At 50.0% G+C, this 22,553-nt stretch overlaps 2 protein-coding genes across 5 annotated transcripts in view; one reads left to right on the top strand and one right to left on the bottom strand.

Annotated features, from left to right (window-relative positions):
- ITGAL (integrin subunit alpha L) overlaps positions 1–13,975 on the top strand; it is a 44,560-nt gene extending 30,585 nt beyond the window's left edge. For 2 of the 4 annotated variants that reach the window (XM_037061050.1, XM_037061047.1), the window contains exons 22-31: positions 1,640–1,750; positions 2,144–2,223; positions 2,332–2,418; positions 3,834–3,909; positions 8,611–8,724; positions 8,981–9,037; positions 9,127–9,228; positions 9,622–9,717; positions 10,660–10,770; positions 12,542–13,975. In XM_037061050.1, coding sequence (XP_036916945.1) covers positions 1,640–1,750; positions 2,144–2,223; positions 2,332–2,418; positions 3,834–3,909; positions 8,611–8,724; positions 8,981–9,037; positions 9,127–9,228; positions 9,622–9,717; positions 10,660–10,770; positions 12,542–12,715 — 1,008 coding nt within the window. In that variant the 3' untranslated portion in view covers positions 12,716–13,975. The remainder of the gene's footprint in view (positions 1–1,639; positions 1,751–2,143; positions 2,224–2,331; positions 2,419–3,833; positions 3,910–8,610; positions 8,725–8,980; positions 9,038–9,126; positions 9,229–9,621; positions 9,718–10,659; positions 10,771–12,541) is intronic. The other 2 variants (XM_037061051.1, XM_037061049.1) reach the window with 1 other exon arrangement.
- Positions 13,976–18,449: 4,474 nt separating this feature from the next.
- On the bottom strand, positions 18,450–22,476 carry ZNF768 (zinc finger protein 768). Its single transcript, XM_037061044.1, has 2 exons — positions 20,737–22,476; positions 18,450–20,446 (listed from the first exon to the last, which is right to left on the bottom strand). Exons 1-2 carry the CDS (start codon positions 20,819–20,821, stop codon positions 18,972–18,974), a joined length of 1,560 nt encoding a protein of 519 aa, XP_036916939.1. The 5' UTR covers positions 20,822–22,476; the 3' UTR covers positions 18,450–18,971.
- Positions 22,477–22,553: the final 77 nt, after the last annotated feature.

Below are 22,553 nucleotides of genomic sequence, written 5' to 3'. Positions count from 1 at the left end.
GACACCCACGGGATGAGTGAGACAATCTCACAAAATGGAACGTGACAGAGGCTCTGGGACCTGATGACCAAGAAGATGTGCACAGGTTTAGTGAGATCAAGCTACCTCCCTCCTAAAGGTGACCAGGTGTTTGAGGGATGGCCTGGGTTGTTTGAAATACAACTTTTATTTTTAAAATTATTATTACAAAAGTAACACCCGATCCCCATGGAAACTTGGAAGTTACAGAGAAATTTAAAGCCTGAAATCACCCAGACTTCCGCAACTCAGCAGTTACTGCTTTCACTGTTTTGCTCTTCATCCTTCTGTTTCTACAGTAGTTTATCCCACTACAAATCACAGCATTTACTTATTCTATATTTGAACTGAATTGGCATTTTGCTCTCCATACCGTTATTTTTTCTCCATGTTTTAAAAAATGCTTTTGTTCTGGCAAAGTGTACATGATGCAAAATTTGCCATTTCAACCACACAGCTCTGTGCCGTGGGTCACGCTGGTGACATTACGCAACCACCGCCACTCTATTTTCAGGGCTTTTCATCGTTGCAAACAGAACCTCTGTGCCCCTTGAGCAATAACTCCCAGTTCCCCACCTTCTTCCCATAGTGAATTCTAATCTACTTTACATCTCAGTGAATTTGCATGTTCTATATATTTCACATGAGCGCAATCATATATTTAAATCATATTTGTCCTTTGGTGTCTGTGTTACTTCACTCAGCATATTGTTTTTGAGGTTCATGTCATAGCATGTATGAATTTCATTCCCTTTTAAGGCTCAGTAGTATTCCATTTTGTTTATCCACTCACCTATTCGTGGACACTGGAGTACTTCCTATACAGCAATATTAAATGTGTCCTGAAGGGACATCTGGTAGAGTGATAAAGAACTTGAGATCTGGAGTCTAACCAACCTGTGTTCAGGTTCCTACCAGACCCTGGCCAGCTTACCCAGCTGTGAGACTGTGGGGAAGTCCCTTGACTTCTCTGAGCCTCTACTGCCTTATCTAATTCCCTTCCCAATCTGAGGCTGAAATCTGTTGCTCACAGAATGTGATGAAGATTTTATACTGGATCAATCTCTTTTTAAAAATAATTACTGCCCTGGCTGGTGTGGCTCAGTGGATTGAGCATCAGCCTGCAAACAAACCTAAGGGTCACTGGTTTGATTCCCAGTCAGGGCACAAGCCTGGGTTGTAGGCCAAGTCCCCAGTAGGGGACATGCAAGAGGCAATCACACATTGATCTTTCTCTCCCTCTCTTTCTCCCTTTCTTCCCCTCTCTCTAAAAATAAATAAATAAAAATATTCTTAAAAAATAAATAATTGCTGAATGTGCCGATGTAGCAGCATTTTAACATCACAATGTTCTCTCCTATAACCATACCCTGGTTGACTGAACCACTCCTATCTTTTTGAACTGCTTGATCAGCTCCAGTTTTTTGCTATTATAAGTGGTGTTGCAGTGAACATCTTAGCACTAAACCTCTGGCTGCACCCCTGGTTCTTTGACCCTACCTTTCTGAGAATGTGCTCTGAAAGGGATGGAGATGGAGGAGGTGAGCCCTGGGCATTGGTGGCCTCTGGGAAACCCTTCACCTTGCCCACTAAAAGGCTCGCGCTCTCTCCTCACCCCCAGCCCCATAGCCAGATACCTGTGAGCTGCGAGGAGCTTCCTGAGGAGCCCAAGCTTCTGACCAAGAGCCTCTCTTGCAATGTGAGCTCTCCCATCTTTAAAGCAGGCAGCTCGGTGAGTGCTTCAAGCCCCTAGGAACCAAGCCAGGGCCTTTGAGCTCAGGATGGGAGGGAGCTCCTGGCTCTGGAGAAGGATGCTGGTGATTGGCAGAGAAGGGCTTACACCCCGCCACCCCAAAGGGAATGTGTGCAGAGGTAATTTGTGTCATGTTTGAGAGTCTGGATCAGGTAAACCTGGAGTTGAGTTACTCGTTTTCTGACCTTACGCACACATGACTTAACCATGTGTGATGGGGATAAAACACCTAGCCCAGAGCTTGAGATGTAGCAAGCCCTGGGTAAGTGGTAACTGTTATTATGGAGGTTGGGTATGGGGGTTGTGAGGTGCTGAGGCTGCCCCCTGAGGCTCAGGCCCTTCCTTCTTCGTTGCCCTCTCTTCCCCTGCCAGGTCGTTATCCAGGCGATGTTCCACACGCTGCTGAACAGCTCCTGGGGGGACTCTGCCAAGCTGCACGCCAATGTGAGCTGGTGAGCAGACCCCAAGCAGCACCCCTGGCACCCTGCCCTGGTCTCAGACTGCCACACAGCTCTGGCCAAGCTCTGCTCTTGACACTGCCCTTCCTTTGCCCAATGCAGTGACAATGAGGACTCAGGCCTCCTGGAGGACAACTCAGCCACCACCAGCATTCCAGTCCTGTACCCCATGAACATCCTCACGGAAAAGTGAGTCCTGAGCAGCATTTCACCCTCTCCTCCCATGCTCCCCACCCAGGGCCTAGACCTTGACTGCCTGAGTTGTCCCTCAAAACCCCTTCCCTGTCCTAGAGTACCCACCCCGGGTAATTAGAACTGACTCCAGCTACAACTCCAACATTTTCAACACTCAGAAGGGCAAAGGCCCTTTAAGAGCTCTGAGTCAGATCAGCATTTACAAATGGAAGAAGAAGCACATTGAGTACTGACCTTCCATGAGGCCACGTGGCCAGCTGTGTACACAGCTGGTGGCTTTCCCAAGGCTTTCCCACCCCTTAAGCAGCTGTGCCTCCCTCCATTTTACTAATGCACAAACTGAGGCTCCGAGAAGGGAGGGACGGGCTCAGAGTCATACGGCTAGGAAGTATCGACAATGGAATCTGAACTGAAGTCTGAGTCCAAGTCTACAGCCAGTCTCTCTGTTCTTTTCAGCTGCACTAGGTTCCTTTCCTTCCAGGGCCAACACTGCAAGGACAGGTGGGAGGAGAGTTTTTAGAATGGCCCTCGCCCACATAGAGCTTATGTTCAGATTGGAGAGATCATAGTCATGCACACACAGAATCAGTGAGTCTCAGAATATTGTGGAAGGAAGGACCCATGGGGGTCACTAGTTGGATTTTCTTTCTTATTTACAGAAAAGGATATTAAGCCAGAATAGTGGAGTGGCTTTTTAAGTTGGCTCAGTGAGGTAAAGATAGGGCCAGCATCTGAGCCAGGATCTCTGGTGCTTTTGAACACAAATGCCAAATACAATGATATTGTTGGAAGTGTGCTATGCAATTAGAGCCAGGAAAGACGATGTGGGTTGGAGGAGAGATGGAAGAGGTCATGGAGAAGCTGAGGCTTGAACTAGGGTCTTGGGGGTGAGGACAAGGGCCAGGGAGGAAAGAGGACATTCTCATCAGACAAAACCCTAGGTGAAGGCTCAGAGGCAGCAAACCGTCAGGCAGGTCTGAGAGCAGAGAGCAAGCAGGCAGACCGGGATCTGGCTTCAGACCTGACCCTCAGGGGGAAGCTAGGAGCCTTTGATGGATACCATGTAGGTTTGTGTCAGGATCAAAGCAGGATGTTAGGAAGGTCAAGGGAAAGGTGAGGTGGGAGAGGGAGCCAGAGGCCGGTGCAGTGGAGACCCTAGGGAGGTGGTGCACAGGGAAAAGAACGTGGCTCCAGAGACACATTCCCCTGGGTTCCAGGCCTGGGGCAAGAGGCTGACCCCTTCAGAAAGGAAACAGCAGGGTCTTGTGAGGATTACATGAGGTCACGCCAGGGAGGTCCCTGGCACAGTGCTGGCAATTCAGCCTTCCCTTGGCCCGGGCCCCCAGGTTGCCTCTAGGTTGCTGTCTTCTTCACCTTCTACCTCTGCTCTTCTCTCTCTCTCTCCACAGCCAGGAGAACTCCACACTCTACATCAGTTTCACCCCCAAGGGTACCAAGATCCACCATGTCAAGCACATCTACCAGGTACAAACCTTAATGTAAAAAGGTCCCTAAAGGTTGCACATTCACTCGGCCTCATCCTGGGGACCGAGGATGCAGAGACCAATTAGACTCAGTCTTATCCGCAGTAAGTCCAGCCCTCCTCCTAGTTCTCCAGTCCTTTCTGTGTGGTTTCACAGCCTCCACTGACAGCACACTCACCGATGCCTTTCCACCACTGAGTAAATTCTTTTTAGAATCAGGACTTGAGAACCAGAAGGGCTCCAAGAAGAGAAGCTAGTCTTTCACTGAAACATTTGATGAGCCACTGTGCTGGTGTAGGTACTGTGCTAGGCTCCGAGCAGGAAGAGATAAAGCAGGCTCCCTGTCCACTCACCAAGCGCTAGTTCTGTGCCTGGTGCTTATGTACACAACCCCTCCAACCCCCACACCAGCCTGTGAGAGCCCTCTAACTTTCAGGAGGCACCGTCACTCCCGTTTTACAGGTGAGAAGTCTGTGGCATAGACAGGTCAAGTAACTTGCCCAGGTTGTACAGCCAATAAGAGGAAAGATGAGATCCAAGCACTTACTTGAACACCAGGATCCATGTGTTTAACCTCTGAGTTAAGGATCTGTCCTCTCTCATGCAATCGGCTCAGTGCTGTAACAGTGACCCTCCTTGTGGGAACTCAGAAGAAGAAGGCTGCCCCCAAGCCCAAAGCTGAGGAATCGAAAGCTTTCTTAAAGCTCAACTCAGGAGAGGACTAGGCACTGACCAACCAGTCAAGAGCATTTTCATTTTACGGTAGAGAAAACAGAGGGCCAGAGGAACTGTTTCACCTAAGGCTGGGGGGGTGGGGACTGGGAGAGGAGCCCGGAGCAGGTTTGGCCCCTTCAGAACAGAGGCTGGAGCCGTCTCCCCTGGAGACTGTGATGAGGGAGTGCGCCCTTTGGGAAGGTTGGCTATCCGCCCATTGCATGGAAATGGAATGTTTGGAACAGCCAGTTGAGTTGGCTTCTAGTATTGCTCACTGGGATGGCTTGAGGTTCCCCCAGGAGGTTACCCGGGCCACTCCCTTCACCAGGTAGGCAGGATCCAGACCCCAGATCTGCCATTAGCACACTTATGTGGCCTTGGGCCAGGAACCTTACCTGCCCGTGTCTCAGTTCCCCTGTCACTATGGAGTTTGCAGTAAGAATTTCACAGGTGGCCATGAGCTTCTGCCTGTCGAGTGCTTGGCACTGTGCCCAGGGAAGTGGAGGTTGTTCAAGGGTGAGGTCGGCATTATGTGGAAGCCTCTTTACATTCTTGGGTCACTCAGCCCAGAACCAGCTCAAACCCCCTGAGCTTCCTCTTTCTCTTAGAAGAGTCATCAGGGCTGAATACCTCCATCCACCTCACCACCCTCCAGCATCTTAAGCCAAGCAGATGGCTCTCCACCACCTGGCCTCCAAGCAGCCACTCTTGCTGAAGGCCCTGATATGATCTCCATTTTAACTAAACCTGGCACAGTATGAGACAGTGGTGATCCACTCTCTCTTTCCTGAAACTGTCCCGTTACTTAGGCCCTTTTTGCCACAAGGAGGTCAGCTCTAAGAATTGAGGTTTATTACCAGCTAGACAAGCGTGAAACCCAGTGAGAACAGGACAGCTGGGCCATAGGGTCTCCTTCCTCAAGGTCTTCGGCTCCCCTGGCTGGTAAGGAGCACAGGCTTCATTTGGACCTGAAATCTTTTTGAACTCTGCCATTTAAAGCAGCCATAGGCAGTTTACTTGACCTCTCCGAGCCTCAGTTTTTCAATCTATACAATAGAAATACTAACACCTACTTTATGGGATGTTATGAGGAGCAAATGAGAAAATGCGTGTCAAGTGCTTTGCCTAGTAGTTGACACATAAGGTACCTGTCAACTTGCATGTCTTTAGCGTTATTGGTACCACTGTTGCCTGAGGAAGGTGATGGAGCGTAGTGATTTGTCTCTGGGGTAAAAAATCAGCTCCAGGACTCGGTAACTTCAGACAAAAGAACTCAGAACGAAATGATATGATGCATTTATTGAGAAGCAGAAGGGGCCTTGTGCTCTCAGTGCTTGGAATGATGACACTACACACGGGCTCTAAGCCTTTGTCTTCTGCTTCGCCACCGCCACCATTCCCTCTCATCAGGCACGTGCCCCGGGCCGGTGCTGCTGACTGCTCTGGGTCAGTTTCCGCGGGGTCAGGGTCCCCCTTCCACGGACAGCTCCAGATCGTGTCCCTCTTCCTTCTCCAAGCACCTGTCCCTGCAGCTTGTCACTCACCTCCACTGGGATATCTTCCTAGCATCTTTTTACTTTTGATCTTTTGACAGCTTTATAGGTTCATGTATCACACAATTTACACACTCAAAGTGTACAATGCCATGGGTTTTTTTAGTACATTCAAAAGTCATGCTGGCATCACCATAGTCTAATTGCAAAACATTTGCACTGCTCCAAAAGAAACCCTGCACCCAGGTGTGGTCACTTCCTCCTCCCTCCCCCAGCCCCTGGCAACCACCACTTCTGTCTCTGTGTAAATTTATCTGCTCTAGACAACACATACAGCTGAAACCGTACAACATGTGATCTTTTGTGATGGGCCTTTTTCACTTAGCATAGTATTTTCAGGGTCAATCCATCTTGTAGGTGGTCGGCATCTCATTCATTTATATTGCCAAACAGTATTCCACTGTAAGACAGGCCANATTGCAAAACATTTGCACTGCTCCAAAAGAAACCCTGCACCCAGGTGTGGTCACTTCCTCCTCCCTCCCCCAGCCCCTGGCAACCACCACTTCTGTCTCTGTGTAAATTTATCTGCTCTAGACAACACATACAGCTGAAACCGTACAACATGTGATCTTTTGTGATGGGCCTTTTTCACTTAGCATAGTATTTTCAGGGTCAATCCATCTTGCAGGTGGTTGGCATCTCATTCATTTTTATTGCCAAACAATATTCCACTGTAAGACAGGCCACATTTGATGTATGCATTCATCAAACATTCATCAAACATGTTCATTCAATCATGAACATTGGGGTTGTTTCCATTTTTTTGCTGGTATGGATAATGTGCTTAAACATTCCTCTACAAGCTTTTGTGGGAACATGTTTTATTTCTCTTGGATATACAACTAGGACTACAATTGCTCCTCTTGAAACTTTGGTCTCAACATGTTCTAAATTTATCATCTTTCCTATACCAGCATCTTCTCTAGCTTGCTTAGAGTGCTTTAAAAGCACCTGTTTCTCCTCAAGCAAAATTTCCAAGTCTGGGTGAGTTTTTCCTTCCAGCATGCCCGGACCTCCTCGTGCTATGTTGTTTATATCTTCTTCTCTCCTTTGTCTCCGATACTGCTCCGACTGGATTTCTCCTCTTCTTGCAAGCAACCTGCTTGGCACTGGCTCCCAACTTGGGCCTTGACCCGCCTTTCCCAGCTTCTTCCCATTCCATGCCTGCAGTGAGTCCCCTGGCACGGCCCCCTCCTCAGTTGCTTGCCATGACTCCTTCTTGCCCAGACAATGGTCCACTGACTTCTTGCCACCAGGCCTTCTGGGCCCAAGTCTGATCCTGTGTCTGATTTCCAGACTTATCTCCCACCTCTTCTTCCAAGCATCTGCCCTCTGGCCACATCACACTCTCCCGATCGCCCGAACTCCCTGCACTTTCTCTTTCTGTGTGCTCTCCCCCATTTCACCTGTGAATTTCCTCTTTCACAGTTAAATTCAAATGCTGCCTCTGACATTAGACTTTTTAGTTCAGTATAACTGACCGTTTAAAAGTGTCCACAAATGGCCCTGGCTGGGAGGCTTGGTTGGTTGAGCATCACCCTATGCAACAGGGGCTTGCTGGTCCGATTCCCAGTTGGGGCACATACCCCAGTCAGGGCACGTTTGTGAGGCCCGTTGGGGGTCTCCCTCTCTCCCTCTCCTTCCCTCCCCCTTCCTGTCTCTCTCAGATAAGTGAACATATCTTTGGGTGAGGATTTAAAAAATAATTTTTTAAAAGTGTCCACAAATATATGCTAAATGAATAAATAATAGCACACCTCAATTTGGATGTATATTTTCCTGCTCGACCTCCCTGAGACTCTCATTAGCGCTACTCTTGTGTCACGTTTTTACACACTTATGGGTCTTCCAACCTAGCACAGATAGCTCTTTTGTACAAAAGGTACTCAGGAACCATTTCTTAAATTAGTTCAAGCACTAGCCAAAACAAATCGTTCCCAACCTCCATTGTGCAAATAATACTTGCATCTATCCTTGTTGAACGTCACTGATTCTTTCACTCGTTCAGAAAACTGCTTTTCTGGAGCCTGTTGCATGCCAGTTGCGGCGTCAGGCAGCAGTGCACTGCAGGGAAGCGAACCACAGCGCCACTCTCATGCCTGCAGCCTGGTGCGGATGCAGACACACAAGCAGACACGCTGGCATCTGGCTGGAGCTGTAGAGTGATGGGGAAATGCAGGAGTGGGGAGCTGCCCTGTTCTTGAGGCAAACTTTCAGAATGATATTTGAGCAGTACCTTGCAGGGTGTGTGAGGAAAGCAGAGAAGCGCATGTAACCCACACATGTAATCGAGAACAGGGCACAGTGTGGTGGGTTACTGCCCAGAGCCTAATAAGGGGGCCGTTGCACCCCAGCCAGTGAGGATTGGATCTGGGGTGGCAGTTAGAATGGCTGGCATTCAGGGCTCAGCAGCTCTTTATCCTCTGAACCAGGTGAAGATTCAGCCGTCCAAGTATGACCATAACATGCCCACCCTGGAGGCTTTGATTGAGGTACCACCATCTCACCATGAGGGGCCCATCACTCACAAGTGGAATGTGGAGATGGTGAGTGCTGCCCGGAGGAGGAAAGGATGCCTGGGCCTGTGGGGGTGAGCTCATAAAGGGGTGCTTGGGAAGGAATTGAGGATGGATGGACCCTGTCACACTCAGTGATGTCTGAATCCACCAAGGGCCAGGAGGAGAGAACTGGGGTGTCAAGGTCATATCTTGGGGTGGAGAGGAATGCCAGGTTCTGGCCTTAAGGGGCCAGCGTCCTATCTCAGCTCTGAACTAACTGAAGATCCTGCCTCATCATTCCTAGGAGCCTCCTGTCAACTGTCACTATGAGAATCTGGAAAGGACACCCAGTGTGGCTGAGGTATGGACCTATGGGCTAAGATGGAGGCTGGGCTGAGTACAGGTGGAAAGACAAGCCCCTCCAAGCCCTCTGCTGTTCCCTGTTCCTAGCAGCCTTGTTTGCCTGGAGCCCGGTTTCGCTGCCCAGTGTTCTTCAAGAAGGAGATCCTCGTCCAAGTGATGGGGACTGTGGAGCTGGTGGGGGAGATCAAGGTAGCACCTGCTGGCAATGGACAGGAAGTGGTTGTGGGAGCCTTGTCTGGGTAGAGGGTGGGCCCCCCACCAGGTGGTCTTCCTGTGTGTCCTGTTTTACCTTGATGAAAAGACCCCTGATGTTTACACAGTTGCAGGTAAAAGAGAACCATGATCTGTTTGAAATTTGCAAGGCTGTTTCCATGGGCCTGTGCATAATTTTGATAGGTCTTTTATAGGAACACTTTCCTTCCAGCAACGGGAGTGGCTTGTTGAATGCAGAACTTCATAGGCATGATGCTCCCCGCCCGGACCTGTTCCCTCTGCCTCTGCTCCCTGGGTTGAGGTGGGGCAGGAGTCGGTGGGTGCAGCCTCGGGCTCTGGCCCTGATGCCTTCTCCCTGCTGTCACACAGGCCTCCTCCACGGACAGCCTCTGCAGCTCGCTCTCCGTCTCCTTCAACAGCAGCAGGCACTTCCACCTCTATGGCAGCAACGCCTCCCTGGCCCAGGTAGCTTTTTATCTCCTCAGAAGATCCGGGAACAGAGGTCAGCAGAGAGATCCGAGGAACCACAGGGCAGAGCTGGAAGAGCCAGAGATAGAACTGGGCAGCCGTGCGGGAGGAGGTTTGGGATTAGCACAGTGAGAACTTCCCCACAGCCAGAGTCATCAGCCTTGGCACAGGCTTTCATGGAAGCTGCAAGCATTCACCACAAGGTGAGCAAGCAGACCACAAGGTCCCATGTCCAAGGTGCATCAGGTAAAGGTCATTTTGATGGCAGCTCACCAAAGAGTTACCCACTCTACCGGCAGAGCACGATGGGGAGACACTCTAAGCAGAGAGAGTAGCAAGTACAGGGCCCGGAGCTGAGAGAATGAGCGAGGCAGGTTTAAGAGCAGAAGGCTCAAAGCAGGAGAAGGGAAATTGCAGCTAAAATGGTAAGCAGAGCCCTGGCTGGTGTAGCTCAGTGCATTGAGCATGGGCCTGTGGACCAAAGGATCATGGTTCGATTCCCAGTCAGGGCACATGCCTGGGTTACAGGCCAGTTCCCAGCAGGGGACACATGAGAAGCAACCATACATTGATATTTCTCTCCTTCTCTCCTTCCCTTCCCCCCTAAAGATAAATAAATAAAGTCTAAAAAAAAGAAAAACAGTAAGCAGAAACCAGATTCAGGAAGACTGTGTGCTGAACTGAGATTCTGGCATTTTCTCCTGGGACGAAGGGAAGCCATCTAAGGGTTTAAGATAAACAGATGGTACCTATTTGCCAGTTCGCTCTTGGGGGCTGCAGTGAGAGGTGTGCTGGAGAGAGGGGGCCTGCACCAGCCGGTGTCACTGCACAGCCCAGACTGGAAAGGTGAAGATCTAGAGATTGAGGCCAGATTCCCAAGAAATGTTAGGGGTGGGGAAGGCTTCTTCCCTGCACTTCCCTCCTCTCATCCTCCCCCAGGTCATCACGAAGGTTGACGTTGTATACGAGAAGGATATGCTGTACCTCTACGTGCTGAGCGGAATCGGAGGGCTGTTGTTGCTGCTGCTGATCTTCCTGGTTCTCCACAAGGTCGGACTGGAAGGAATGTTCATTGCTGAAATGGGCAGGCTGGGGAAGAGGGGTTGGCAGGAGTTGGGAAGGAGAATGCCAAGACCAGGGAACATCAAGGCTTAAAAGGGGCTTCGGCCTGCTCCCTCCATCCACAGATAAGGCTACAGAGGCCCAAAGAGCAAGCAAGACTTCCCCCATTACTCCGCCAAGCACTGGCAGGGCTAGGACTGGGTGCCCAGGAAGAGGGAAAGGGCTCTCCTACACACCCAGAGCCAGGCTGTTCGATACAGAGGCGTGTCCCACAAACATGGCTCCTGCCTTTGTAAAGCTCGCAGTGTAATGCGGGAGAGAGACAGGAACAAACATGATGAAGTCTCCTCTGTGGAGCCTGTGTGTTCTGGGGCCTGTAACACAGGGGCCCAACTTAGGGTGGGGAGTCCGGGAAGGCCTCCCAAGAGAGGTGGCATTTGAGTTGGGATTTGAAGGATGAGTGGAAGTGGGCTAGATGAAGAAAGCTGGAGGGCAGGTATTCCATGAAAAATATTCAAAGATTCCAGAAAAGAGAACCTAAAAATTGAAGTTTCTTCCTATTGTAACCCCAGAAGGTTGTCATTAACAACTTTTTTGTCTCTATTCTTCCAGGTTATAGTTTTGTTGTTAACATATGTATGTACATGTGAGCATAAGAGAGAGAAATCAGTGCATGTGTGCATTTGTAGAAAATGTAAATGGATTACACCGTACATACGGCTTGGGAACCTGTGTTCCCTCCCCCGCCCCTCGGGCGTCCTTCCGCCCGAGCGCAGTCAGACCCCCTTCCAGCTCTGTAACCTGGGTGGTTTCCTGCGCTCTGGGTGCCTGCCTTTCATTTAACACGTTCTCTATTGGTGAACATTTAGGTTGTTTGTAATTTACATCTATTTCAAACACTATGACAAAAAAGGCTCTTGTTGCCCACATCTTTGCACACTTTCCACATATCGTTTCAAATTAATTCCTAGATGTGGAATTGCTGAGCCAAATTATATATATATTGAGCTTTCCACAGAGAGCATATGACACTAACTAAGCACTATTAGTATCACTAGATATTGTCAAGTCACCCACCTAAAATATTGTACATGGTGTTTTTTTTTCTTTTTTTTCTAGGATTTTATTTATTTACTTTTAGAGAGAGGGAAAGGGAGGGATAAATAGAGGGAGACAAACATAGGTGTATGAGAGATACATTGATCTGGCCTGCAACCCAGGCATGTGCCCTGACTGGGAATCAAACCAGTGACTTTTGGGTTTGCAGATTGGCTCTCAGTCCACTGAGCCACACCAGCCAGGGTGTTCAGTGATGATTTGGTGAGCCTAAAGAATGAACCAGCCCTGGCTGGCATAGCTCAGTGGATTGAGCGCGGGCCTGCAAACCACACAATCACGGTTCGATTCCCAGTCAGGGCACATGCCTGGGTTGCAGGCCGGTTCCTTGCAGGCTAACTACCAGCAGGGGACGCACAAAAGGCAACCATACATTGATGTTTCTCTCCCTCTCTCCTTCCCCTCAATAAATAAATAAATAAATAAAATCTTAAAAAAAAAAAAGACTGAACCAGTAAATGTACAGTTCTTCAACATATTGCCAAGAACCAGGTGTGGCAGATACCTTCACCCCATCCCTGGAGTGGACACCACGTGTCTGGGGCACATATGAATTCTTAACATAAAGAGTGTTTTTCATGTTTTTCCAGGGGCAACTATGCTCCATGGACTTCCTGCTCACTCAATTTTTGTCTTCCTACAGGTCGGCTTCTTCAAACGGAACCTGAAGGAGAAGATGGAGGCTACAATCGATGCCTCCAATGCAATCCCTGGAGAAGACTCTGGACAGCAGGAGTCTGAGAAAGAGGCCGTGGATCCGAGCGGCCTGGACCTGCTCCTCACGGAGAAGAACCAGGATGAAGGCAGCACAGACTGAGGCCCAGACATGCTGCAGGGGGCCCAGGACTGGACTGGGGATGTCTGGTAGCCATCTGCCTTTACCTGCATGTCACTCTGTGTCCTCTGGCAAGTCGCCACCTCTCCCTAGGCTCCAGTTTTTCTGTCTTGAACATGGAGTTCATTCCTGCGTTCCTGCTTTGCAGGATCATGGAGAAGATTTACTGAAGGGTAGGCCAGGAAGGCTACCGAGGTGAGGCCTGGTGATTAGGTGCTCCTGGCTTCTATCAGCCCCTCTTAGTTTCCTCCCCTGGAAGAGAATGTCTGATCTCAATTTGGAGAAACTGTCATCCCAGGACCTAGTGACACTCCCAGCCCTCACACCCACCTGCCCTTGGAGGTCCACGGAGGTCTACGGAGGTCCACGGAGGTCTCCAACTCCCAGAACTTGCCCTGCACTCTCTCCCGCATGGAGTCCAGTCAGCTTTCCATTCTGCTGCCTGAGAGCAGATCTGCTACATGTCATTCATTGCTACTGCAGAACCCTTGCTCTTTAGCTAAAGATCAAATTCCTTAGTGTGCCCTACAAAATCTGCAAAATATCCTTAATGCTTCGCCAATGCAAAACTGGGCCCTTTTGCCTCTCCAGCTCCTGTAGAAACTTCCCACCTTCCTTCTAAGTTCCAGTTTCACAGGCCTTTCTCACTCGCCAAGCGTATTCCTCCCTCACTGCCTTCACCCAGACAGCTCTCTGCCTAGAACATCCCCCTCCTTTTCCTAAAAAGGGGGGTGGCTAACTCTCATCAGTTGCCAGGTCTCAGCTCATGTATCACTTTCTCAGGGCAGCCCCCTGACCCCAACTCATTTGGGGTCCCATATATGCATGCAGACTATTATGCAATTGCCTATATTAGCAGGGATAATATTTGTTAATTGTTAAATGATTTACTTAATATTCATATTTCAAATTAAACAGTGAACTCCATGGGTAGGGATCACACCTTGGGATCCCTAATGATATCACAGAGCTAGACACATAGTAGGTAGTTGACACAATTTCAGTCAGTTAATGAGAGAGCCGTGTGTGTGACAAGAGAGAGAAACAAGTTTGGATGGGCCCGAGGCGGGCTCAGTCTTCTGCAGACACCTGCGCCCTCAATCCACAGCCCCTGCCAGGGCTCCATCACACCCTCACTCTGGCCTCCACATGAGGCTCTGAGCTCATATCCATTCACCTGGTTCCCAGTACCAAGCACACTGCCTGTGTATATTTACCCAATAAATATGAAATTCTGTCCAACTTTGTGATGTTTCTGTGCTGGTGCAGCATTCTAGCCTAGCTCAATGAAATGAACATTTTATTCTCAACCCTCTCACTAAGTGAGAATCAAATAGTAGCTCTCATTTTTCTTTCCTCTTTTCTTTTCTTTTTTCTCTTCTCTTCCTCTTCTCTTCTCTTCTCTTCTCTCTCCCCCTTCCTCTCCCTCCACCCTCTCTTTTCCTCTCTCTAAAATCAATAAACACATTCTAAAAAGAGAGAGAGAGAAGCAGGGAGAGCTCTGGCCAGGTACCTCAACTGGCTGGAAAATCATCCCATGCACCCAAAGTTTGTGGGCTGGATCCCTGGTCAGTGCACATACCTAGGTACACAAATGATTGATTGATGTTTCTCTTTTACACTGATATTATTTCTCCCTTCCTCTTCCTCCCTTACTCTCTAAAAATCAGTAAAAAAAGAACATATCAGTTGGGTGAGGATATTAAAAAGAGAGAGAAGCAGGGAAAGAGACACAGAAAGTGAGGAAATGTTAGAGAAGCATTAACAATTTACTAGGACCTGAGAGTAGACCCTTCCTTGCTACTGCTCCCTCCCCACACTTTTTTTAAACCTTGTGGCCCCCTCCTGTAGCAGGGACTGAAGAGGCTAGTCACTACTGCCCTCCTGAGGTCAGTTTTAACAGGACTGTCACAGAACTACTAAACTGTACAGCAAAGTGTCTGTAGGTCTGGTGAAGCCTGTCAGGTTGTATTCACTCACGCAGTATTTCCTGAGTGCTTTGTGTCATACTCTGTTTTTTGCTCTGAAGGCATGGTGATGAACATGACAGATAAGTCCCTACCCTCAAGAAGTGTCACTCCAGTGAGGAAACAGAATAAACATGTAGAAATGTGATTCCAGGTAGTAATAGGACTGTGAAGAAAATAAAGCAGGATAATGGGGTTACAGGGCAATGGAGAGAGTCCTTTCATACAGGTGGTCAAGAGAGTCTCTCTAAGAAGGTAGTGTTCCGTGATGGAAAAAAGGTGGATATTTGCATCCAGGTTGGAAGCAAAAAAAAGCACAAAATGGGAGAGCACAGGGTGAGAGTGTGGAATTGGGACAAATGTAATTGAACAATTAAAAAAAAAAGCCCAGAAGACCTGGGAGGCTCAGTTCAGAGCAGACATGTCACCACCACCCCCAGGAATCTATAGACCAACTCACTTACCAGCACCTGTCCTCGAACGCCTACACGTCCTGTCCCACCTGTGTGCCTTTGTACATGCTGTTCCCCTTAACAGCACTTGAAGGTCCACCACTTTTCTACCCATGAACCCCCCTATTTCAAAGCACTTTGAAGCTTTTCTTAATCCCACAATTCCTGGACAAAATGACCCATTCCATCGCCATTTTGTTTATACATCATTAGGGCACACAGCCCTGACTGGGTTCCTGTCTCAAGAGTAGAAAGTTCTAGAAGGTAGGACTCAGGCCTCACTCATTTAACACTGACCCCTAACCAGGGCTGGCACAAAGGTTCAAATGTGGTTTTGGTCTCAGGGTCCCTTTACACTCTTAAAAGTTATTGAGGATCCCCAAAGAGCTTTTGTTAAAGGAGTATATCTACTGGTGTTTGTCCAGTTAGAAACTAAAATGGAGAGAGAAATTTAAAACATAACACCCAATCCTACATTCCACACAAGCCATCAGGGTGATGACATCTGCCATGACAAGTCAGGCAACCTCTAGGAAACACTGTCCTCATGGGAGAAAGGCAGTGAAAAGGTAGGTAACATCTTAGTATTGTTAGTGAAGTGGTCAAACCCAGTCAGCCCGAGTCTTGAATCCGGGCTCTGCTATGTGTTGTGGGGCAGTTACTTCTCCTCTATGGGACTCATTTCTTCACCTGTAAGACAGGAATAATGACTGTGCGAGGGTGGGGGCCAAAGTAGGTTTACAGTTGTTCTTACGGAAAATAATAAATAATAATACCAAAATAAACTCCTTTCCATGTACTCACAACTGTAAGCCTATGCTTGCTCCACTGTCTGTATGAGTATACCTCAGAGCTGGTATGAGGTTAACCGAGAAAACACTTGTAAACTGTTGAGCACTGTTCCGAGCCTATCGGTGGTGAATGGAAATGGTTGTTTAGGTGAGTAGGACGATGTGGTAAAAGCAGCATCCTGCACCACAAATCAAGACATCGCGTGTTAGGAGTTCTTCCCCTCTTTCATTAGTAGTTCTTCCACCGTGATCTCAGAGTAGACACATGCTCTTTCTGGGTTTGGTCTGCCCCGCCCGGCATCTAGAGGTACCTCAGAATTGTCACGGAAGAGAGGGGTGGGGACTGAGCAGCCGAGTCACCATCCTCGTTTGATGAGCTTTTACGTACTAATGTTCTGTGCCTACAGGCTACTCTCTCAGTTAAGCACCACAGGCACTGCGCCCAGGACTCCCCAGCTCTCAAGGGCCTATGAACATCTTTGGAGGCTGAAAAAACATTCAACTCTAAAATATGAAAATTAAATTGTATAATTGAAATAAATGTTGAAGTCTACAAATGTGATATCCTTTCAGGTAGCCACATGCAGTTTTGTGTATACACTTACATATACAAACTACAGGGTAACGCAGAAGTAAGGCCTGCTTGAGTGGGGGTGGTAGGGTAATCATATGGGTGTAGTGACTCAGAGTTTTAATGTAAACTTTCCACCTAAAATGTCATGTGGTGTGCTTGAGTGTGATATTGTTATGTTGCAGGATCATATGCTTATGATTTTGTAATAAAAGATTTTGTAATAAAAAAGGTATTATTTGTGCTGGGCCCTCTATATTAAATGTGGGAATATTTTAAAATTTTGTGTGGCAGAGTATCTGTACAAAAATGTGCATAAAGTTTACAAAGGTCTTTAAAAGACTTAAATCTTAAAAGTGTTCTACTTCCAAAAATAATTGAAACTTTGAAAACCACTAAACACAGCCTTAGTCTATGGAATACATGATTCTTAAGGCCTCTTCCAGGCTTGCAGACCATGAGAGGCCAGACTGAAATGTACTTAGGCCCTGGCATGGTAGCTCAGTCAGTTAGAGTGTCATCCTGATACTCCAAGGTTGCAGGTTTGATCAGGGCACATACAAGAAGCAACCAATGAGTGCATAGACAAGTGGAACAAGATCAGTGCATAGATCAGTGCTTCTCTTTATCTCTCCCTTCCTCTCTCTCTAAAATTAATCAATAAATTTTTTAAATGTTATTTTTTTAAAAATGTGCTTAGCCCTGGCTGGTGTAGCTCAGTGGACTGACTGCCAGCCTGCAAACCAAAGGGTGACCAGTTTGGTTCCCAGTCAGGGCACATGCTTGGGTTGCAGGCCAGGTACCCGGTAGGGGTGGGTGGGGTGCTCAAGAGGCAACCACACATTAATGTTTCTCTCCCTCTTCCTCCCTCCCTTCCCCTCTCTCTAAAAATAAAATCTTTTTAAAAAGAGGAAGAAATGTGCTTAGAGAAGTGATTTACCCTTGACAAGTTATAAGGCCCCAAGGATGGACATGGGGCTGGGGGTAATGTCAGTATCCTGAGGCCCATAAGCTCTTATAGAGCTACAACTATAAGGTCTCTTGAGGGGAAGCTCCCGGGGGCAGGTGAAGCCAGAGAGATGAAGTCTAAATGTCTGATCTGCCTCTTAGTCATGGAATGACTTTGAGCAGGTCACTTAGCCCTGTGACCTCCACTTTCCTTATCTGTGAAATAGAATAAACAAACCTTCACAGGACACTATCAGGCCACACCCCAGAACCCCCCAGAATCACTGATGACACCAACTTCCCATTCTTTCCTGAGGAGCCAACTGTTAGGAGAGCTGAGGCTCAGATGAAAGTAAGATAAAGGTGGGGTGGTAAGGGAGTACTCCCACCAAAAGGCCCAAGAGTCCTAAAAAAGGAAGCAGAGCTGTAGCAAATCAGTAAATCAGGCCATTCTGGTCAGAGGATCTTAAAAGCTGACATCCAATTCTTGCACTGGGTCCAATACAATGAACCCCTATGGGTGGAGTTGGAACTTGTGGTTCTGGTCAGGGTCAGGGTCAGGGTCTGCCCAGAATGGTGGCAAGAAGTTGCAGCTGGGTTGTGGGGAGGGAGAAAGGCACAGCTGGGTGCTAGACACCAGGGAGAAAAGGTACACAGGCTCCATGCCTGGATATGAGAATCAGAGTCTGCTTTCTGGCCCAAGGGCAGACACTTCATGTTTGGGAGGAGGGATACCAACAAAGCTGAAGGGCTTTCTCAAACCCACAATAAGCACCCCCTGTATCTGAAGCATTCAAAGCATGGAAGATGAACTTGAACAGATATGGGCAAGTTGTGTCTCCTGAGCCCGTGATAAGGTTACGGTGAAACACTGACTATAAAAGCACTTGCCAGGCAGAGCTCTATAGCTGCACTGACTGCTGGTAGTTATGACCTGGTGTCTCCCACTGCCCAGGACACTGCAAATGCACACATGTTAAGGACAGATTTCTTTTAGCACATAAAGGTTTTTATTGAACTCAAATTCTGGGGCTCAAAAAGCCTGAGGAAGACAAGGGAGGCTGGGTTTGCACTGAGGCCCAGGCCCCACTCTGGGCTTTACTCCTCACCCCACCTACCCTAACCCCTTCCTGACTCAACAAGGGTCTCAGTAGCTACTGATCTAAGCTAACCCACTCTAAGAAGCCCTCCCCCTCCCCCCTCCCCCCTCTAGCACTTTGCCAAGCAGACATCCACCAAGGGGCAGGCTACTGCTGAGGCCAGCTCTCTGTTGACCTCCTTCTGGATTCTCCCAGAGCCTCCTGCTGCCTATTTGGCCTCCCTCCAACCCCTTTTCATTACCCTTTTCCCATAAGTCTCCAGGGCACGAAACTTCCTCTACCCTAGCCCCTCTCTTCCTAGAATCCTCAACTCTTTTCTCCTCCAGTTTTCCCACTATTCTAAAGATTTGTCTAGCTCCCTGTCCCCACCTTTTCCAACCACCACAGGCCTGCCCGACAGGGCCCCAGATCAGCGACGGCCAGCAGCGTGGGTCCGCTGGTGGCGGATGAGGTCGGAGCTCTGTGAGAAGGCTTTTCCACAGTCATCGCATTTGTAGGGCCGCTCCCCACTGTGGACTCGGTGATGCTGCAGCAGCGTTGAAGACCGGCAGAAGCCCTTGCCACACACAGCGCATCTATAGGGCCTCTCGCCTGTGTGAGAACGCTGGTGCTGAATCAGCGTAGAAGAGCGATTGAAGGTCTTGCCACAATCTGGGCAGCTGTAGGTGCGGCCTGGCAGGTGGGTGCGTGCATGGATGGCCAGCACAGAGCTCTGACCAAAGCGCTTGCCGCACTCAGGGCACTTGAAAGGCTTCTCGCGGGCATGGCTGCGGGCATGGGGTATAAGTGCCGATCGCTGGGAGAAGCTCTTGCCACAGATGCCACAGCTGAAGGGCCTCTGCCCAGTGTGCACTCTCTGGTGACTACGCAGGGATGAGTTCTGGCTGTAGCATTTGCCGCACTCGGGGCAGCTGTAGGGCCGCTCATGGCTGTGAGTGCGCTGGTGCCGCAAGAGGTAGGAGCTGTCTCCGAAGGCCTTGCCACAGTGTGGGCACTTGTAGGGCTTCTGACCAGAGTGAGTGCGCTGGTGGCGAAGCAGGTAAGAGCTGTCAGCGAAGGCCTTGCCACAACGGGGACACTTGTAGGGCCGCTCCCCTGTGTGAGTACGCTGGTGTTTGATGAGGTCAGAGCTCTGGGAGAAGGCCTTGCTACAGACCTCACATTTATAGGGCTTTTCACCGGTATGGATGCGCTGGTGCTGGATCAGGGTGGAGCCCCGGCCGAAGCTCTTCCCGCAGATGCCACAGATGTTAGGCCGAGGGCCCTGCCCACCCCTGGCCCGGCCACCCCTTCGGCCTGGACCTCGAAGAGTCCCTGTCAGGCCCAGGGGATTCTGGAGCATCTCAAACTGGGGTGTAGCCAACAGGGCCCCTGTGGGCATCTCGAAAGGTGGCCCTAGGGGAAGGTCCCCTGTGGGCTGCTCCCCAAACCCCTGGGTGAAGGAGTCCAAGGGATGGACTCCCAAGGGGATGCTCAAGGAATTCTTTTCCTCGGGATTGAGAAGCATCTCTGTGCCTTCCTGGAATTTGGAATTCTGAGCTTCAAATTCAGGGCTTTGGGTTTTGAACTCAGGGTTTTGGGGTTCATACCCTGGGCTCTGGGATTCATACCCAGGACTTTGAGGCTCATACCTAGGGCTTTGTGGTTCAAACTCAGGGCTCTGAGAATCTGACTCAGGGCTTCTGGGTGCAAATTCAGGGCTTGGGGGCACTAACCCAGAACTTTGGGACTCAAAATCTGGACTTTCAGGCTCAAACTCTGGGCTGTGTGGCTCAAACCCAGGGCTCTGGGGTTCAAGCCCAAAAGGAATCTCTTCGACCTCATAGTCCCCAGTGCCTTCTTGCTGAGAAATTTCCTCTTCCTCATTATTCTCATGCATGTTGCCTGCAGGATCAGAGAATTACAGAAAACCCAGATTGTGTGGAGCCTGGAAGGTCACTGGGTCCCACCATTAGTTGCCACAAACCTCTCCCTCCTCCTCAAACATGGTCGCTGGCCCTTGAGCAGGTGCTGAAATTCCCACCTTCCCCTCAGCAAACCCAAGAGACTCAGTTCCTGCCCCCACCCCCTCCAAGTCCAAGATCTCCAAGTCCCCCGCTCTCTTTTGCTCCCACGACTACCACCCCATCTCCCGATCCCAGACACGCTCTTCGGAGGGACACTCCCTCCCTCACCTTTGAGGGACTCTTCGGGCCCCATTTCGTCAAGATTTTGCATATCCCGCGGCTCGAGGCCCCACTGCGACGCCTCCTGTTCCATCCCCGCTGACTCCCAGTGCAGTGGTGGCTGCAGCAATGGCGGACGATCCTGCGACCCGTCCTGAGTGCCCTGAGACCCAGGCCCTCGCCGGCCCACTCAGCGTCGCCCAGGCGACCCGGCTGCCTAGCCCCAGCCCCCAAGGCCGGACGTCTTGACCCTGGGCCTCTCCTGCCGGCCGAGCCCCTCCCCTCCCCGCCCCCACCCACAAGGTCCCAGCTTGCCTTGGGGCCCTCACAGGCCCCCACTCGTTGTAGCCTCGGAGATGGGGCGGCTTCACGACTTGCCCTGCCGCCCCCCAGACACCACTTCCCACCTGAGACCCCGCCGTCAGGCCCCCAGCCCCGGGCTGGGCTGCGGCAGTCGACCCCCTCCCCCAACACAGGAAGTGTCCGTCCGCGGCCAGTTCCCCCCGTTGGCTAGTGCTGCGGCCTCTCTAGGAGTGGCTGGAGGTGGAAACTCGTTGGCATTAACCCTGGGCTGGATGGCCCCAGCGTTGAGGTGGGGGAGGTCGAAGTAACCTGGAGCCGGCTGGAGAGGCTGGGGCAGTTTGTGTGTCTCTGTCCTAGTTCTCCATCTGTCCAGTGGCCTATCTGTCCTTCTACCGGGCTCTGCGTCCGTCAGTAACTGTGGCCAAGGGCGAGACGACAGGCGAGACAAGGTCAGCGAGGAGCGACGCTTCCCAGTGCCAGCGGGGGCGGTGTCGAACTCCTCTTAGCTCTCGGGCCTCGGGGTCAACTGCGGCCGCGCCTGGGGAACCTAGATGGATCCTCGCCCTCCTGTAGCTCTACGAGACTCTGGGACACCTTTCTCCCACTTGCCGCTCGAATTCCACTACCCTCCCACTAACGTGCCTACCCCCACGCCTCCTGGCTCCCTCCTTTATCTGCTCCTAATTTCTACCCTCCCCACCTCCAGCAGACCTAGATGGTTGCCAAGGAAACATCCCCGCCTCCGATTTCCAAAGGTACCGCCCCCCCTGAAGTGCTTAGCGATTGGCCAGTGAAGTTCACGCTCCTACCTTCTGGCTTTCTCCTACTACACCCGCGGCTGCACATCATGGTTGCCAGGAAACGCGAGGCACCTTTGTGATTCGTTGGAAGGTGCTCAGGCAGGTTCCACCTCCTTGTAGGGAGCTCCTGTAGGAGGAGTTGGAGGGCCCTCTGCCTGGTCGTCAGTCGAGCTGGGTCTGTGCTTTCAGAACTTTCCCCACTCGAATTTACCCTTGATTTTGTTTTAACTTTCTAAGGAATAAAAACCTAGGAATCTAAGGGCAGACACTCCCCGACTCTTTCTCAGCACTTTCCTGAAGAAGCCTGTCGGGGGATCCTCCCTCAGAAAGGAAGCTGCTTTCTTTTCGATTACCCTGCCTCCTCCCTCCACATTCCCCAAAGCTTTGTGTTTAACTCAATCCCTGGAAGCCTTAGCTCCTGGTTCCTGAACTGTCTCACAGGGAAGCAATGATCATGTGGGAATTTCTTCCAGGTAAGGATGGAGTGATAGAGTTCAGGAGTGTAACTGGAGAGAACCATCGGGTTTTAAGACAGCTAAGAACTCTCCAGCCCTGTCCACCTTAGACAGAAGCTTGTAAAGAAAGGAAACTTGAGAAACACTGCCCTAGGAGCAGCTTTAAATCAAGGAGGGGAAATCAAGGATCCTTGAATCAAGGATCCTGTTTCAACAACAGGATCCAATTCTTGTCCCTTGCTGCTGAAAACTACTTCGTTAGCTTTGT

This window comes from Sturnira hondurensis, unplaced genomic scaffold (genome assembly GCF_014824575.4).
Source record: "Sturnira hondurensis isolate 20B ecotype Veracruz unplaced genomic scaffold, ASM1482457v3 Scaffold0013092, whole genome shotgun sequence".
NCBI lineage: Eukaryota > Metazoa > Chordata > Mammalia > Chiroptera > Phyllostomidae > Sturnira > Sturnira hondurensis.
Note: the sequence above shows the minus strand (reverse complement) of the source record. Positions and strands in the feature narration are given on the sequence as shown.